This window comes from Mobula hypostoma, chromosome 10 (assembly GCF_963921235.1).
Source record: "Mobula hypostoma chromosome 10, sMobHyp1.1, whole genome shotgun sequence".
Classification (NCBI taxonomy): domain Eukaryota; kingdom Metazoa; phylum Chordata; class Chondrichthyes; order Myliobatiformes; family Myliobatidae; genus Mobula; species Mobula hypostoma.
In genome coordinates, this window is record NC_086106.1 from 16602071 (window position 1) to 16620918 (window position 18848).

At 52.3% G+C, this 18848-nt stretch overlaps 1 protein-coding gene and 1 non-coding gene across 3 annotated transcripts in view; both read right to left on the reverse strand.

Annotated features, from left to right (window-relative positions):
* LOC134352679 (chromodomain-helicase-DNA-binding protein 8-like) overlaps positions 1–18848 on the reverse strand; it is a 75981-nt gene that overhangs the window by 12198 nt on the left and 44935 nt on the right. For both annotated transcript variants that reach the window (XM_063060058.1, XM_063060057.1), the window contains exons 21-35: positions 15563–15673; positions 14657–14853; positions 11779–11978; positions 10832–10991; positions 10457–10546; positions 10018–10121; positions 9264–9393; positions 8886–8961; positions 8068–8143; positions 7513–7717; positions 6664–6872; positions 5363–5821; positions 5038–5198; positions 1186–1446; positions 481–876 (exon numbers count right to left, since the gene is read on the reverse strand). In XM_063060058.1, coding sequence (XP_062916128.1) covers positions 481–876; positions 1186–1446; positions 5038–5198; positions 5363–5821; positions 6664–6872; positions 7513–7717; positions 8068–8143; positions 8886–8961; positions 9264–9393; positions 10018–10121; positions 10457–10546; positions 10832–10991; positions 11779–11978; positions 14657–14853; positions 15563–15673 — 2835 coding nt within the window. The remainder of the gene's footprint in view (positions 1–480; positions 877–1185; positions 1447–5037; positions 5199–5362; positions 5822–6663; positions 6873–7512; positions 7718–8067; positions 8144–8885; positions 8962–9263; positions 9394–10017; positions 10122–10456; positions 10547–10831; positions 10992–11778; positions 11979–14656; positions 14854–15562; positions 15674–18848) is intronic.
* LOC134353438 (small nucleolar RNA U6-53/MBII-28) lies at positions 8261–8378 on the reverse strand. Its single transcript, XR_010019628.1, has one exon. It is a non-coding gene; the product is annotated as a small nucleolar RNA U6-53/MBII-28 (small nucleolar RNA).

Below are 18848 nucleotides of genomic sequence, written 5' to 3' on the forward strand. Positions count from 1 at the left end.
CACCCCGTCTCCCCCCCACACTCACGGTACAGAGCCCCCACCTTGTCTCCCCCCCACACTCACGGTACAGAGCCCCCACCTTGTCTCCCCCCCACACTCATGGTACAGAGGCCCCCCCACACACTCTCAGTATAGAGCCCCACCCCGTCTCCCCCACACACTCACTGTACAGAGGCCCCCACCCTGTCTCCCCCCCACACTCACGGTACAGAGCCCCCACCCCGTCTCCCCCCCACACTCACGGTACAGAGCCCCCACCTTGTCTCCCCCCCACACTCATGGTACAGAGGCCCCCCCACACACTCTCGGTACAGAGCCCCACCCCGTCTCCCCCACACACTCACTGTACAGAGGCCCCCACCCTGTCTCCCCCCCACACTCACGGTACTGAGGGCCCCCCCGTCTCCCCCCACACTCACGGTACAGATGGCCCCCCCCCCATTCACGGTACAGAGGCCCCCCACACACACACACACTCACTGTACAGAGCCCCTGGCTCGGGCTGGGCTGCAGTAGCTCTCCCCTTTCCACGTTCCTCCTCCGGCCACGCCTTTTCTTGCCCAGGCTCTGCGCGCCGGCTAGCTGCCCGTTGACCGAGTGCCTCCAGAGTGGGCTGGATCCGGCGCTGAGCACGGCGTCCAGCTGGCAGCGGACGGTGTGGGGGTTGGGGCTGCCCCCCTCCCGCAGGGGGAAGCTGTGATCCAGCAGGGCGGAGGGGGTGAGGAGGGCGGTGCGGGGGCACTCTGTCTCAGGGCCGCTGTCTGAGGCGGACTGGCTGGGGGTGAACTCTGGCCCTCGGGACCCCTCGCCCTCCTCGTCCTCCGGCTTACGGGGGCGGCGGCGCTGCTTGTGGAAAGTCAGCTTCAACCCGTCCTCCTGGGGGGTGGGGGGCAGAAGGGGAGGGTGTGCGGAGAGAGATGGGGAAGAAATGTATAGGGAGGGATGAGGAGGGGTGTGGGAGAGAGGGGAGAAGGGTGGGGAGTGGAGGATGGGGGAGGTAGAGTTAGTTTGGGAAGATGCAGAGAGATTAGCAAACAGTCTGGTTGAGAACGCTGAGCAACCGAGCTCACCCCCACCCCAGCCCACACTCGGCAACATTGCCAAACTTGCAGACTGCGAGAGGGAGAGGGAGAGAGGCGAGCTGGCGGGCAGGAGAGAGAGCGAGGGCGGGCGGGCGGTACGTACATTGTTGATCTTGACGGTGAACTCCTTCTCGCGGGCGTGTTTCTTCATCTTGGTGAAGGAGGCGGAAGGGGTGTCCTCGTCAATGGTCAGGCTTCCCGGCGTGGGCACCGGGGTCTCCTCAGGGCTCTCTGCCAGTGATGGGGTGCCAGGGCAGGCCTGCGGGCATCTGGCGGGATCGCATTGTGCCCTCCGGGGAGTGGGCCAGCAGCCATTCAGCACCGTGTGGCACACCACGTCAATGCGGTTGATCAACACTCGGTCCTGCAGGAGAGGAAAGCACATCAGAGAAAGAGAGTGAAGGGAGGGGGAGGAGGGGAAGGGCAGTGGAGGGGGCCAGTCTATCTACGAGCATACTCTCACCACTCTGGAAAAAAAATTGCCCCACACATGCCCTTTGAACTTACCTGCCACCCTTCCTCCCCACCTCCACTATTTTAAATGCGTGTCCTCTGGTATTAGTCATTTCCATCCTGGGGCAAGATACCGGCTGTCTGCTCAATCTTATAGACAGACACTTTATTGATCGTAAAGAAATTTACTGTGTCACAGTAGCATTACAAGAGCACAGGTACACAAATATGAGAGAAGAATAAAAAAAAGTTACCCTAAAAGATACAAGATTTCCATATTCATATGGAACATGGAAGATGGTGGTGTGGAGTAATGGGTGCACATTCACACAGTGCAAATAAGCAGCCAAGGCAGTACTGCACAGCATCTGTGGAAACGAACAGTCAACGTTGACCATTCGTTTCCACGGATGCTGCCTGACCTGCTGAGTTCCTCCAGCGTGTTGCTTTGACCCCAGCATCTGCAGTGTGTTTTGTGTTTAGTGTTGCACAGGGCGTCTACGATAGCAAGGTGTGGTAAACAGAGCTAAACAGAGGTTAGTAACAGTCTAACAGCAGGGGGCCATCACTTCCCCAGTTATAGATCCACTCATTATCAAGCCTAACGGCTGAGGGTAAGAATGACCTCATATAGCGCTGTTTGGAGCAGCGCTATTGTCTTAGTCTAGTACTGAAAGTGCTCCTCCGTTCAGCCAAGGTGGAATGCAGGGGGTGAGAAACAGTGTCCATGAATTGCCAGGATCTTCCAGAGGGGCTTTAGTTCTACTACAGTCTCCAGTGTGTCCTGTTCGACTCTGGTAACAGAGCCAGCCTTCCTAATTATAAACCTCTATCTGGTCTTCCCTCAGTTTCCACCACTGCAGAGTAAACAACCCGAATTTGTCCACTCTCCCCATATAGTTCATACACCTTTCTGCAGCCTCACCAAAGCCTCCAGCAACCTTTCTGTAATGGGGTAACCAGAACTGCACACAGTTCTGATGCAGCCTGACTAGAATTTTATAAACTGCAACATAACTTGCCTACTCTCTAGCTCTGTTCCTCAGCTAATAAATGCAAGCATGCCATACATATACTTCTTTACTACCCCATCGACCTGTGCAGCCACTTTCAGAGAGCTGTGAATCCTAACAGCAACACTGTTAAGGGTCCTGTCGTTAACCGCGTACTTTCCCTTTATATTTGACCTCCCAAAAGGCAATACCTCATACTGGCCTGGGTTAAACTCCATCTGCCACTTCTATGCCCATAAATGTAACTGCTATATCCTTCAGCAAGCTTCTGCAGTGCCCACAACTCCACCTATCCACTTACCAACCTCCCACCCACATGCTCACCCAGGTCATTTATATATATCGCAAAGAGCAGAGGCCTCTAGTCGGGGAGCTCCAGCCAGAATAAACACAATCGCCCACGAATCTGTCTTCTGCGGGCAAACCACATCTGATTCCAAACGAACCCCGTGCACCTTCGTCTGTGTGAGCCTACGAGTGACCTCACCAAGCACGTTATTGAAATCCACGTTGACAATATCCGCAGTTCTTCCTCACCGTTCCATTAAATTACCTCTTTTTTTTTGAAAAAGAGAAGGTGGCAAAGGTTGAAGATGAAGGTAAAGGGTGGTTTCAGATAAAGGGGATCCCTATCTCAGGGGGAGATGAGGAGGCAGTCAGGAGAAGGGCTCCCTGTCTGAGGGGAAGATGGGAAAGCAGTCAGGAGGATAAGAGGCTCGTCTGAGGGGGAGGTATGGAGGCAGTCAGGAGAGTGATTCCAGCCTTACAGAAAGGCAAGGTCTCACCCAACGAACCTTCACTCTCCCAACCCCTGGGCCCTGCCCTCTCTACAACACCCCACTGCATCCTTTGCGTTGGTGGTGCTGAGAAGAGTCATGGAGCATTACAGCACAAATTCCAGCCCTTCAGTCCAACCAGCCATGCCAATCATGGTGGCCACCCAGCTGGTGCCAGTTTCCTGCATTCACCCCAAATCCTACTGTCCTGACTCTCCACGTACCTATGCAAGTGGTTCTTAAATGATGCTCTAACCACCTCCTCATTCACTCACCACCCTCCGTGAAAAAGTTGACCCTCAGGTCCTTTTAAGATCTCATTGTAAAGCTGTGTCCACTAGTTTTGGGCCCCACTACCCTGGGGAAAAGACTACAACTATCACCATTTTAAACAACGAAGGGACGGAGCAAAGTCAAGATGGTGCTTAACGGCAACTCCTCTGCTTGCATCTTCGGAAACAGCTCTATTTCTATCTTTAATATTTCTAATTTTCCTTTTCCAGCTTCTTTTGACCTGGAGTTGCACTCTGACTGCGGCTCTTTGCAGGAATGGGACCTCACGGGCCCCCGTCAGGGCCTCACGCCTTCAGAGTACTGGATTTTCCTGGCTCTGGAGACGGGCTGATTCTAGGCCGGTGTCCCTGACTGAAGCGTCACGGGAGAACACAGAACATCGGGAGCAGTGGGTTAGCTGCCGTGGGCTGCGTGTCCAGAGGTGTGAGCCTTTCTGGTGCTGACTCTCTGGGTGCAGAGCTCAGAAAAAGCGACACAAAAGACTTTTAACCTCGTAAATCAGTGAGTTGTTTGTTATGTCTCCCCTCTCGCTGTGAAATGGGGACACCTCCTTTTCCCTTATAAGGGGGGGAGCAGGGAGGATAAGTGGGGGGGGAGAGAGAAAGAGAGACACTGTGGTGTGTCGAATTACTGGGTGAATGAGTAGTTGTTGGGGTACTGCCAGTCTGTGCCTTTATTGATGCATTGCTGCATGCTTGGGTGCTTGGCGGAGGGCGCAGATACTTTTCTGCTGGTGGGAAGGGGGCTCGTTGCCTTGCTGATGCTTGTGCATGGGAGGGGGGAGCTGAGGGGGTTGCTTTGGGGTTCTAATGTTTAACTGTCATTCACTCTTTGGGGCACTCCTCTGTTTTCATGGATGTTTGTGAAGAAAAAGAATTTCAGGATGTATATTGTATACATTTCTCTGCCATTAAATGTACCCGTTGAAACCTCATCGTTTTAAATACTTCCACAAGGCCAGCCTTCATTCTCCTCCATTATGAGTAGCAACCTAGCCTGGCCAAATTCTACCTACAACTCAGGCCCTTCGGTATCAGCAACACTTTAGTAAATTTGCTCTGCACTCTTTCCAGTTCAACGACATCTTGACAGGGTGACCGAAACTGAACACAATACTCTAAGTGCGGCCTTGTCAATGACCTGTACAACTATAACTCAACATCCCAATTCCTGTAGTTAGTCCCTTGACTAAAGATAGCCAAGCGTGCTGATTGACTTTTCCACCAGCACCTTGGTGATCATTCTTCCTGGATATTATGATCACCCTCTCTCCTCCGATATTATGATCACTCTTCCCCACATGTCCCCTTGAGTAACAGACCCTGGTGCTCACTCCATTACCCAGAAATAGCATCCACCTTGTACCCTGGAAAATCCACAGCCTATGAGAGCGCGGGGAGTGCGTAGCATAATGCGTACCTTGGGCCAGCTGGGTACCGGGAGCTGCTTGTCGTGCAAGAGATTGCCCAGGCTGGGCTCCAGCTCATCATTGGGGAAGCCGTCCTGCGTCTCATCCCGGGAGGTGTTGAGGGATATCGTGCTCTCCTCGTCGTAGTTCTTCGAGAGTGACCGAGCCTCAGCTGGAGGAGAGAGCAGGGTTAACAAGGGCGAGGGGGGAAGGGGGGAGCTGACAGAGAGGACTCAGGAATGGACGGATGGACGGACAGGGGTAAGGCCTGGGCAATGGAGACAAGATGAAGTGGGGCCGGGCACAGCAGATGGAGGGAGTTGAGTGCATACTCACCGCAGGCTCCCTCCCCGTCGCTTTCCTCTGAGGAGCTGGGACAGGAGTCGGCGAGGGAGGAGCGATCCAGATCGGAGTCCGTCTCACGCTCCCAGTCGCCGGGAGGGGGGCTGCAGCCTCCGGTGCCCCTGACCGAACAGCAGGCAGGTGAGGGGGGATGCCTCTGCAGGTGGGCCAGGCGGCAGGCGCGGAAGGAGAAGCAGGGGTCGCAGAGGAGGTGAGCGTGGGCCCGGCGCAGGCCGTGCCTGGCAGCCCCCTGCAGCAGCTCCAGGTCATGGCGGCCGCTCTCCCACCAGCCGGGCAGCTCCGCCGAGGGCTGGCACAGCCGCAGGCGCTCCCCCAGCAGCGGGTGACACAGGACCTGCTCGCGCACCCGCCGCAGCAGCTCGATGCGGTAGAGAGCCCGGGTGGCCCGCTCCTCCGTCAGCTGCCTCACCAGCAGGCTCGGCTCCGGGTACTCTGTGCAAAGGGGAGAGACCTGTTAGTGCAGCAAGCCTAGCCCCCCACGTTTCAACCCCCGCACGTCCAACAGTGTGAACTGAGAGTAGCTGTTTACCATTCCACTGGCACCAGTGCACACGTACCCTTACCCATACACACACACACTCGTACAGACACATACAGCACACACACTCCCAGACCCGTACACACACACACACTCACACTCGCAGACCCGTACACATACACACACACACAGACCCGTACAGACACACACACACTCGCAGACCCGTACAGACACACACACACTCGCAGACCCGTACACGCACACACACTCACAGACCCGTACACGCACACACTCGCAGACCCGTACAGACACACACACACACACACCACTCGCAGACCCACACACACACACACTCACAGACCCATGCACATACACACACTCGCAGACTCGTGCACATACACACACTCGCAGACTTGTATATACACACACACACACTCGCAGACCCATACAGACACACACACACACACACAGACACACACACTCGCAGAGCCGTACAGCCACACACACACACTTGCAGACCCGTACAGACACACTCGCGGACTTGTATACACAAACACACACACACACACTCAGACCCGTACAGACACACACACACACTCGCAGACCCGTACAGACACACACACACACCCCTACAGATACACACACACTCACTCAGACCCGTACACACACTCACACTCAGACTCGTACACACACACACACTCACAAACCTGTACACACACACACACAGACCCGTACACACAAACACACAATCCAACAATCAGTCCCTTCTGCTCGACACTGCCCTTCCCCTCCCTACCTTCCCCCTCCTCGAGGGGCAGCCCACACACCCGGCGACACATGGCCATGAACATCTGCAGATAGCGGGTGAGCGTCTCGTCCGTCTTCCTCTCGAGTCGGGCGATGTCTCGGAACCGATCCCACCGGTACCGCCGTGTGTGGGGCTCAAATTCCACGCCGAAGGTGGACACTGCCCGGTAGAAGTCCGACTCCTCCCGGCCCGTCCACCTGTGAGGAGGGGGAGAGGGTGAGTAACCAAGACCCTTCCTGACTGGCAGACCAGAGTGAGCAGGGATCAGACGCTCCCTGTGCTGGAGGGCTGTCTAGTCTGCGAGCCCTCAAGCAGGGAGGGGACAACTGACCCTCAGCCCATGAACCGTTTGGGGTGGGTGGGGAGAGAGGGACAAGACAACTCAGACCACTGACAGTCTGATCAATCCCAACACACACTGTTTTGCCCCAACACCAATCCCCGTCTACCTGCTCATCCTCATTCCCAGCTCACCGGGCCCTCTTCCTTCCCCCCTCTTTAAATGCCCCCAACCTCACTTGAGCCTCTTTCCTCCCTCAACCTCGCTCCTTATTTTCATATACTCCCCTCTTCCTGACACCCTCCCATTCGTCCAGCCACCCTACCTTAATCTCCCACCTCTCCCTCGCCATCCCATCACCTGGCCCTCCCCTCTGTTCCCCTCTCCACCTCCGTCCTGCTACATTACCACTCTCCTCCCCAATGTTTCCCCTCCCACCCCCACCCTTCCCATCATCTACTCATCCCCCCCAACCTACTCAGTTCCCCCTCCTCACTCGAGGGACGGGGAGGAGGGTATGTCCGCGAGCCCAGTCCCACCCTCCCTTCCCGGCTTACTTCTGCTGCTTCTCGCGCCTCGCGATCTCCTTCAGCTTGAAGGCAGCCTCACACCGCCGCCGCTTGCGGTCCCCCCTCTCCGCCGCCTCCATCTTCTGCTGCTCTTGCTTGTAACTGCGCTGGTAGGCGGTGACCAGCCGCCTCAGACGGGCCGTCAGCACCGAAGGCATGGGCCAGTACCGGCACTGGCTGGGTAGCCCTGCTCCTGGAGGGAGGGGGTGAAAGCGGAGATGCAGGGTGAGGGAGTGGCTGCAGTGATCTGGCGTTGGCGCAGAGTGCACGGGAAGTGAAATGAGGTGCGAGAATTAGGCAGAAGGGTGTGGGGCAGTGGGATCAGCGTGCGACTGATGGAGGGCTCTGGGGAGAGCAGGTCGGAAGGATTAGTCTGGGGACTGATACAGGACTGAGGGGAGAGAGTGGAGCAGTCAGACCAGTATGGGACTGATACAGGACTGCAGGGAGAGTTGGGTGGTAGGATTCGTTGTGGCATTGAAGCAGGACTGTGGGGAGAGAGAGTGGCAGTGGGAAAGGACAGTGAATCACGGACATACTCACCCATTAAGACGTCTTTGCGCGCCTCCCCATCGTCCCCATCCACTGAGATATCTTCATCCAACGCCATTCCATCACCCTGAGCACAGAAAGCACATGCTAGCCAGGGTCCACCCTTGACGGGGTCACCAGCAGGGACCGTGGTCCCTCTCCTCCTACACCCCCCCCCCCACCCCCAATAACTAACCAGTTGTGTCTGCCTCAGCTCTCCACACATCGTGGCGAGAAGGAGTGTTGAACTCAAATACACCCAGGGCTGACTGGAAGGAGCCGGCCTGGTGTATCAGTATTAGCATGGCGAATCATCATTGGCAGAACCACACAGGGGACAGAGAGCAACTCCCCTACCAACCGAGTCCCCGTTCACTGAAACCTTCCTCTGAAAGACCTTCTTCTGTAGGTCTGTCAGGGGGAGATCTGTACACTGATCAGTGTCTCTCAGTCTCTCTCTCTCAGGGGAGATCTGTACACTGACCAGTATCTCTCAGGGGGAGATCTGTACACTGACCAGTGTCTCTCAGGGGGAGATCTGTACACTGACCAGTGTCTCTCAGTCCTTCCCTCAGGGGGAGATCTGCACACTGACCTTTGTCTGTCAGTCCCTCTTCCTCAGGGGGATACCTGTACACTGACCAGTGTCTCTCAGGGGAGATCTGTACACTGACCGATGTCGCTCAGGGGGAGATCTGTACACTGACCAGGGTCTCTCTCTCTGGGGAGATCTGCACACTGACTGGTGTCTCGGAGCACACCCCAGCTGTCGGCCCCTCCCAGCAAGCCCTGTCCCACACCCAGCTACCACCATGGAGGCAGGAACTCACATCATCGTCGCGATGTTCCCTGCCCAGAATGAGGGGCTTGTACTCCGGATCTTCTAAGTCCCTCTCGAAGTCTCCGCTGGAAAAAACAATAGCGGTGTGAGCCAGGCCGGGAGCCCACCTCTGAGGTTACTGAGCAGACTACCTCATGGCATCTGAGGAGATGGGGGAGGGGGAGAGAGGGTTAGGAGAGAACTGGGGAATGGGGGAGTGGTAGTGGCCAGGGTGTGGTGGGGAGTGAGGGGGCAGAGAGGGTGGGGGAGGAATGGGCACGGGTGTGGGGGGGGGAAGTGAGGGTGCAGAGAGGGTAGGGCAGGAATGGGGGAGTGAGGGGTAAAGAGGGTGGGGAGAAATGGTATTCTGTTCTCAGGGGGTCCCTACCCGTCACCGAGGTCACCGAACATGTCCGTTCCCCTCTGCTCTGCCGCAATGGCCTTCTCATCCGGCCGCCCGACCTGCTCCAGGAAGCAGAGGGCAGGGTCAGCACGCATGGTGTTGTACTTCTCGTAGCCTAGAGAGAGGGAGAGAGCCGGTGTGTGGGGGTGGGGGGCAGAGAGAGGCAGAGCGAGGGGGGAGGGGTGAGGCGGGGGGAGGGGGAGGGGGTGAGGGGTGAGGCAGAGCGAGGGGGGAGGAGAGAGAAAAGGGGAAATGGTAAGTAGAATTCCCCACTGAACCATGCTCCCTATTTCTCTCACTTCTACTCCCCCTCCCCTCAAAGCTACATCACTCTCTTCCTACTAGCCCCTGCCCCCCACCCCTCTACGGCAAGGTGAGCATGACAGGATGATCTTACTGAAAGAGGAGTAGGAGAGAAGCGGAAGGGAATTTCAGAGCTGGGGCCCACCAGCTGAGGGAACAACCTGAACTGATGGAGCAGTGGGTCAGACCTCAGGAATAATGGCGGGAAAAAGCCATAGGGACTGAAGAGTCACAGAAACACACAAAGGAAGTCAGAGATGGATGGGGGTCCACAGAGATGGCTGATGGGGAGTCTGAGACAGATGAACTTCGGGGAGGGAGGGTTTCACAGACGGAGAGGGGCAGTGGTAAGGAGGACACAGCTCGAGGGAGGAAACGTGGGGGCGATGAGATGGGCGGGGGTTAGAGGGGAGTGTGTGCGGGCGCAGTCACTCACCGTGTTTGAAGACCCCGATCAGCAGTGATTTGTCAGCCTCCATGTCCCACCACTCAGCCGGAACCTCCATCCCGTCCACCTCCGGGATCCACACGTCGATGTCACTGTGGCACAGACGGGGAGGGGCGGGGTTAGGGGCTGTGAGATCGAGAGTGCAGTTCTGGGTGGGGGGGGGGTAGACACTCTCAGCAAAGAAGGAGGGAATGCCAGTCAAAAGGAAGACGGTACGCCTCGGCGGAGTGGGGTGGGTGGGGCGAGATGCGGCGCCTCAGTACAGCCGGGGGAGGGTGGGAGAACAGAGCTCCTCGGCGGGGCAGGATGCCTCAGCAGTGGAAGGGAGAGGCACATTCACACAGATAGGTCGGGGAGGGGGGGTGGGGGAATGTCGGCTGGGAGGGAGAATGAAAAAAGAGGGGAGGAGGAATGGGGTGGCACTCACTTGGTGTCGGCTCCGTCCAGCACCCGGTCCGATTGGTCTCCAATCACCTCCTGCTTCAGGTAGTAAAGCATTCGAACCCTGAGGAGCACCCTGGGGAAACAGGAAGGGGGAGGGGGGTAAGCCTGGTGTCAGAGTGTGATACGAGGGCTAAGAAAAACACAGCAGCAGAGAGGCAGAGGAAGCCGACAGCAGCACAGAGAGCAGCGGGGGTCGGCAGGGACGGGTGGGGGGGGGGCGGTCATCGGCAGGGAAGGGGGGCGTCGGCGGGGAAGGGGGTCGGCAGGGACGGGGGGGTTCGTCGGCGGGGAAGGGGGGCGGGCGGCAGGGAAGAGGGGGTCCGGTAGCAACGAGAAGGGCTATCTGCCCCTGGCCTACTTGTTGCAGTGGTGTTTGAGATGTTTCTTGTAGCTGTCGTCCTGGAGGAGGACATCGGGGTTACACTTGCGGATCCAGTCAGCCTTCTGTACGTCGAATGAACTGCTCTGACTCTTGATCTTCTTCCCCTTCCGGCCCCGGGGAACTGGGGCCGACAACCCTGGGTGGGGAGAGTCGTATCCAGGGTTAATGCATCACTCACCATTCCCAGTAAACAAAGCTGTTGCTCCCAGTCAAAATCCGGATGGTGCTCCCGGTGTGGGTCTGACCCAGGGATACGGAGATGGGAACTGTGAATGGTGCTCCCGGTGTGGGTCTGACCCAGGGATACGGAGATGGGAACTGTGAATGGTGCTCCCGGTGTGGGTCTGACCCAGGGATACGGAGATGGGAACTGTGCACGGTGCTCCCGGTGTGGGTCTGACCCAGGGATACGGAGACGGGAACTGTGCACCATGCTCCCAGTGTGGGTCTGACCCAGGAATACGGAGATGGGAACTGTGCACGGTGCTCCCGGTGTGGGTCTGACCCAGGGATACGGAGACGGGAACTGTGCACGGTACTCCCAGTGTGGGTCTGACCCAGGGATACGGAGATGGGAACTGTGAACTGTGCTCCCGGTGTGGGTCTGACCCAGGGATACGGAGACGGGAACTGTGCACAGTGCTCCCGGTGTGGGTCTGATCCAGGGATACGGAGACGGGAACTGTGCACAGTGCTCCCAGTGTGGGTCTGACCCAGGGATATGGAGATGGGAACTGTGCACGGTGCTCCCGGTGTGGGTCTGACCCAGGGATACGGAGACGGGAACTGTGAACGATGCTCCCAGTAGGAGTCTGAGCCAGGGATACGGAGACTGGAACTGTGCACTGTGCTCTTCGTGTGGGTCCGTCAGGGACACCGAGAGGGGAACTGTGCACCTCTCCTGGTGCAGTCTGAACAGGTACCTGAGTGGTTCTGCAGCTCCTTGGTCTGCCCGTTCTCGGTGGGCGTGATGAGGTCCCAGATGAAGCCCTTGATCTTCTCATCACCTCGGTAGTGGAGCAGGCAGTAGACCAGAATGGTGCGGCAGATCACCTCCACGTCTCGCTCCGACATCCGCCGCTTGAACCGCCCGTGGGCCAGGATATCCTTCCACCGACCCCAGCTGGAGGAGAAAGGGGGAGGGAACAGAGTCAGCTCGGCCCGCCAGAGCTCCCCGCTGCCTCCAGCACTAACAAAGGAGCCAGACCACCAAGACTGAGGAAAGTGCATTCCACAAGTTCCCAGCTAAGCACATGGTGTCCCGGCTGCACCATTCTCTGCTCCCTGGAGGAACACAGCACGGTGCAGTACGGTGTAAACACAAGAGATTCTGTAGCTGCTGGAAAGCTTGAGCAACACACACAAAACGCTGGAGGAAGTCAGCAAGTCAGGCATCTATGGAAATGAATAAAGTTGACACTTTGGGCCAGGACCCTTCATCAGGAGAAAAACAGGCCTACAACACACTGTGCTGTGCTCTTAGCCTAATGAGACTCAACTGAACTAATCCCTTCTGCTGATGTCACATCCACATCCTTCATTTCCCTGCTTTTAAACAACTCTACCTCACCACTATCTCTGGCAACACGTTTCAGGCACCCACCATTCTGTATTGAAAAAAACTTTCTTTTCACATTGTCTTTGAACATTCCCCCCCCCATCACTTTAATGCATTCCCCCTGGTATTAGACATTTCCACCCTAGAGAGAAAGGTACCAGCTGCCTATAATCCATCTCTGCCCCTGCAATGGAGCGATCAGAACTGAATGCAATACTGCAGATGCGGCCTGAACAGAGTTTTGTGAACCTACAACATGACTTCCCAACTCTTGCACTCAGTGACTCGATTAAAAAGAAAGGCAAGCATGCTGTATGCTTCTTCATCACCCTCGTCATTTTCAGTCAGATCCATGTGTACGAAAACTCTGTTAAAGACCCTGCCAATAACTGTATGGCCAGCTGGTGGCACAGGGGCATTGCACCATACCTCGAAGCGAGTGGACCCACATTCGGACCCGGCCGGCTCCTTGTACGCTGTACATCCGCGCGCGGGTGAGCGTCAAGCGAGCAACTCGGTCTCATAAAAAACAGACAAATGCTACGGAATCGGCAAAGGTTGCCAACCAATGCGTCACAAGGCCCTGGATCTAAGAAAGGATGTACTGGATTTGGAGGGGGTGCAGAGATTTACTAGAATAATGACAGGAAAGAAAGAGTTAACACATGAGAGACATTTGATGGCTCTGTACTCACTGGCGTTTAAAAGGGTGGGGGGATAGGGCACCTCATTGAAACCTAGTGAATATGGAAAGGCCTAGATAGAGTGGGTGTGGAGAGGGTTTTTCCTATAGTGGGGGAGTCCAGGATCAGAGGGCACAGCCTCAGAATACATCCCTTTAAAACAGAGATAAGGAGTAATTTCTTTCCGCAAAGGGTGGTGAATCCATGGAATTCATTGCCACAGACCGCTGGGGTATATTTAAAGTGGAGGTCAGTAGGTTCTTGATTAGTAAGGGTGTTTAAGGTTGCAGGAGTAGGTAGGAGAATGGGGTTGAGAGGGAAAATAAATCAGCCATGATGGAATGGCAGACCAGTCTCAAAGAGTTGAATAGTTAAATTCTGTTCCTATGTCGTACGATCACTGACATATTTGGCGGGATTATTCCTGAACAAAGAAATAAAGGATTTAGTTTTGTGAGGTAATCTGAAACACGGTCCTCCTTCCTCCTCCCTCATTAATATACATTAATGATTTAGATGAAGGGATTAAAAGTAACGTTAGCAAATCTGCAGATGACACAAAGCTGGGTGGCAGTGTGAAATGTGAGGAGGATGTTATGAGAATGCAGGGTGACTTGGACAGGTTGGGTGAGTGGGCAGATGCATAGCAGATGCAGTTTAATGTGGATAAATGTGAGGCTATCCACTTTGGTAGCAAGAACAGGAAGGCAGATTACTATTTGAATGGTGTCAAGTTAGGAAAAGGGGAAGCACAACGAGATCTAGGTGTCCTTGTTCATCAGTCACCGAAAGTAAGCATGCAGGTACAGCAGGCAGTGAAGAAAGCTAATGGCATGTTGGCCTTCATAACAAGGAGAATTGAGTATAGGAGCAAAGAGGTCCTTCTGCAGTTGTACAATGCCTTGGTGAGACCACACCTGGAGTATTGTGTGCAGTTTTGGACTCCAAATTTGAGGAAGGACATTCTTGCTGTTGGAAGAGTGCAGCATAGGTTCACGAGGTTAATTCCCGGGATGGCGGGACTGTCATATGTTGAAAGATTCGAGCGACAGGGCTTGTATAGTCTGGAATTTAGAAGGATGAAAGGGGATCTGATTGAAACATATAAAGATTATTAAGGGATTGGACACGCTGGAGGCAGGAAACATGTTCCCGATGTTGGGGGAGTCCAGAACCAGAGGCCACAGTTTAAGAATAAGGGGTAGGCCATTTAGAACGGAGTTGAGGAAAAACTTTTTCACACAGAGGGTTGTGGATCTGTGGAATGCTCCGCCTCAGAAGGCAGTGGAGGCCAATTCTCTGGATGCTTTCCAAAGAGTTAGATAGAGCTCTTAAAGATAGCGGAGTCAAGGGATATGGGGAGAAGGCAGGAACGGGGTACTGATTGTGGATGATCAGCCATGATCACAGTGAATGGCAGTGCTGGCTCGAAGGGCCGAATGGCCTACTCCTGCACCTATTATCTATTGTCTCACCACCCTTCTGCAAACACCCTCTGGCTTCCCTCCTCCATTGCTCTAAACATCCCTCCCCCCAGCCAGGACCATGTTGCCGTCTCACCCGTAGACCAACAGGTTCTTCTCCACCCTGAAGCACTCGGTCCTCCCGTAACCATGCCGACGCTCATGGGACCTGCGAGACTTAGGGCGCTCATCGCTGTCACTGTCCATCTCGGAGAAGTCCACATCGTCGTCCTTGGTGGTGTTGAAGGGCCGGGTCTGCTTGCGGACTCGCGGGGTGTCAATGACCAGGTTGTTCTGCAGAGGTGGCGGGGGAGAAGAGAAACATCGACAGATGGAACTTTTGGTGGGGTTTATGAGGATATTGCTGCAACTTGAAAGACTAAACTAGGGGTTTTATTTCTTGGAGACAGGAGGGGTGACTTTACAGAGCTGTAGAAAACCATGGGGATAGGGTTAATGCACACAGCATTTTACTCCAGGGTTGGAGAATCAGGAACTCGAGGGCACAGGTTTAAGGTGAGAGGGGAGAGGTGTACAAAGTACCTGATGGGCAATCTTTTCACCCAGAGTGTGGTCTGTTTATAGAACGACCTCCAGGGGAAATGGTTGAGGTAGGATCATTAATAAAATTTAAAATTGTACTTGGGGGAGATATGGGACTAGGGTAGATGGCCACTATGGCTAGCATGTATGGGTTGGGCTGAAAGGTCAGTTTCCTTGCTGTGTGAGTCTATGATATGGTAGCGTGAGATGGATTCTGGAAAAAGAGGGGAGGAAGATTACCAGGGAGCAGGGATTCACTTGAGAGAGCGCAGCAGGCATTGGGAAGTGCTTCTCCTGCTCAGCATCTGCACAAGCCTGGGGTACGGGAGACTCCTCAGCAAAGCTTGGGTAACCGACTGCAGAGAAGCAGAGAGGAGGGACGGAGGGAATCCTCAGTACACGGCAGAGCACTGGGCAGCAGGGACCCCTGACAGGGGACAACCAAGACCAGAGCCCTCACCCTGCGGTTCACCATGTCCAGGTCGATGTCGGCTTTCTTGGCCCACTTCTGCCAGAAGTTGGGGTCGTCCAAGGAGATGTCCGTCCGGTTCCCAGTGGCCACGAAGCTGGCCTACAACAGAATGGGGGAAGACAGGTCAGAGCGTAACAAATGGGTCAACAGCAGACGCCTTTTTAATTGTCTCTTCGCTCAGCTCTGGGATACCTAGAGTGCACTGAAGATGCATTCATCAGGATGCTCTTCCTGACTACAGCTTAGCATTTAACACTATCATCCCTTTGAAACTCACCACTGAGCTCCAAGACACAGATCTCAGTACACCTCTGTGAGACTGGATGTTTTACGTTTGCTGACCAAAGATGGTGATGAATCAGCATATCGAAAGGAGATTGGAAACCTGACTGGATGGTGCCACGAGAACATCTCACTCAATGTCAGCAAAACCAAAGAACTGATTATTTTTTTTTTTTTTAAATAATTTTCATTAAATTTTCAAAATGAATACATAGAAAATAAAATCTACCCTCCCCCCTCCCCTTAACCCTCCCCCCCCCCGTATATAGTCCTACCTAAAAAGAAAAGAAAGGGAAAAAAAAGGAACCACCTGGGTATTGGAAGGTTTCCACATGCTCCATGGGATTCAAAATAAATTTAATATACTTATTCGTTAGTTTCCCCAAGGGACCAAGATCTTTATCGGAGCAATTAAATATGCCATCCTATCTTTTGTAAATAAGGGCGCCAGATATTCAAAAATGTTCCATATTTATCTCTTAAATTATGTGATTTTTTTCGAGTGGAATAGAACTAGCCACTTCACTGTTCCAACGATTCATACTTAAATACGAATCAGATTTCCAAGTAACAACTATAGTCTTCTTAGCTACTGCCAATGCAATTTTTATAAATTCTTTCTGATACTTATTCCATTTAAGTTTTGGCTTTATCCCTTCAGTATCACCTAGTAGAAATAATACAGGGTTACGTGGAAGTTGAGTTCCAGTAATTTGTCCCAATAAGACTCTGAAATTTATCCAAAAGGGTTGAATTTTAAAACAAGATCAAGTAGAATGTAAAAAAGTACCAATTTCTTGATTACACCGAAAGCATTTATCAGATAGGTTTGAATTTAATCTATTTATTTTTTGTGGTGTAATATATAATTGGTGTAAAAAGTTATATTATACTAATCTAAATCGAACATTTATTGTATTTGTCATACTGTCAAGGCACAGTCTTAACCAATTTGTTTCATCAATATTAATATTCAGATATGTTTCCCATTCTTGTTTTGACTTAAAAATTGCTACTCCCCGCTACAACAACACTACCCACTCAATCTCTCTTTAATTTCTGATGTTCTGTTTCTGTTAAATGCGTTTCCTGTAAAAGGGCTGAATCTATCTTCATTTTCCTAATATGTGTTAAGATTCTTTTTCTTTTCACTGATCCATTAAGCCCATTAACATTAAAACTCAAAAAATTCAATAAATTAGTCATTATTTTTAACAAAATTACTCCAATCTAAAACATTACTTAGCTTCTCAACTCTCATAGTTCCTTGGGGAATCTCTTTGAACTTCACCATGTTGCTATGCGTTCCCCTCCCAATCATTCAGGCAAAAAGAAAAAAAAAGATAGATGAGATATAAAAAAAAGAAAAAACAAAATACCCCCCCACTAATGTTGTGAATGAAAGGATACACAACACTACCCCCCTCCATTTTGCGGGTCGTGGCTAGAGCCACGCTTGCACACATGATTAGCGTAGCAATTGATCAGTGCTTCTTCCAGCTCCCCCTTAACAAAAAAAATTATATATATATAAAAAAATTAATGTTACTATTCCCAACTAGTATTCCTCAAATTTTAACCTTACTTCCCCTCCCTCATATAATTAGTAATATATTTATATATTCATCCGCCTTCAAAAATCCAACATCCATTCTTTGACCCAATCTTCTTCTTCAATCCATCTCGCTCCCCTGGTTTTGTTCTTGTACCTGGTGAATATTCAGAGAGTCTTGCACAAACTGCTCCACTTTCCGGTAATCATCAAAAAATCTTTTTTCTCCACCAGTCAAAAAAATCTTCAAGGTTGCAGGGTAACGCAATATAAAATGATAACCGTGATCCCATAGGATGTTTTTCCACTGGATTAAATTTCTTCCTTCTCTTCAAAAGTTCATAACTTATGTCAGGGTAGAAAAAAATTTTGTTCCCTTGAATCATCAATGGCCCTTTTCTATTCTTGGCAGCTTGGGCAGCTGCCTGTAGAATCCTTTCCTTGTCTTGAAATCTTAAGAATTTTATTAAAATTGCTCGTGGATATTGGTCATCTTGTGGTTTTGGTCTTAGAGCTCTATGTGCCCGCTCAATTTCAATTGATTGGTCCTCCTCTTTCATTTGCAAAACTTCCGGGATCCATCTTTGAAAAAATTTTATTGGATTCCTCCCTCTATACCTTCTTTAAGACCAACAATTTTAATATTATTACGTCTACTAAAATTTTCCAACATGTCCACTTTCTCCAAGAGTCGATTTCTTTCCGTGTTCCAGACAAGCAGATCATTTTCTGTTTTTTCCACTCTATCATTAATATGCTCCATTTTTCTTTCCATCTTCTGAAGCTTCTTATCCATTTTATCCTGTCTTTTCATAGCTTTATCATAGCACATCTTCATGTCGCTAAGCTCTGCTCTTACCGTTCTTACTTCAGCTGTTAATTGCAATAAAGCCTCTCTTATGTCTCCATCATCTCCTTTAGTTCCAATCTCTTCCAATTCTTCCTCCTCTTCTTCATCTATATTCTCTGCGGTATCCGATTCTGACTCTGAGTCACTTTCAGTTGCAGTGGCCGTCGGTTCTTGTAGTTTGAGTTGTATCGATTTGCGCATGCGCATTTCCGGCATCTTCTTCCGAGAGACCGCTACCGCCGCCATTACTCCCTGTTCTACGGCGGAGATAGAACGCACCTCCTCCAAAAGAGATCCAACCTGAGTCCGAGGCTCCATCACTGCAGTAGGCCCTTTTTTCTTCCCATCTCGCGGCGGCTTCGCAACAACAGACTTCTTCTGTTGCGGTTTACGAGTCATATCGTAAAGTAGTCTTGCAAAGTTATAAATAGTTTTCAGAAAGTATTTATTAACTTTGTTTTGTTTAAACGGTACTTTGCTAATTTTTTACGGGAGAGCTGGATTTACACGACTCAATCCCACGTCATCACGTGACACTCCCAGGAGCTGATTATTGACGAGAGGAAGAAGCAGGTGGTCCACAGTCCTCA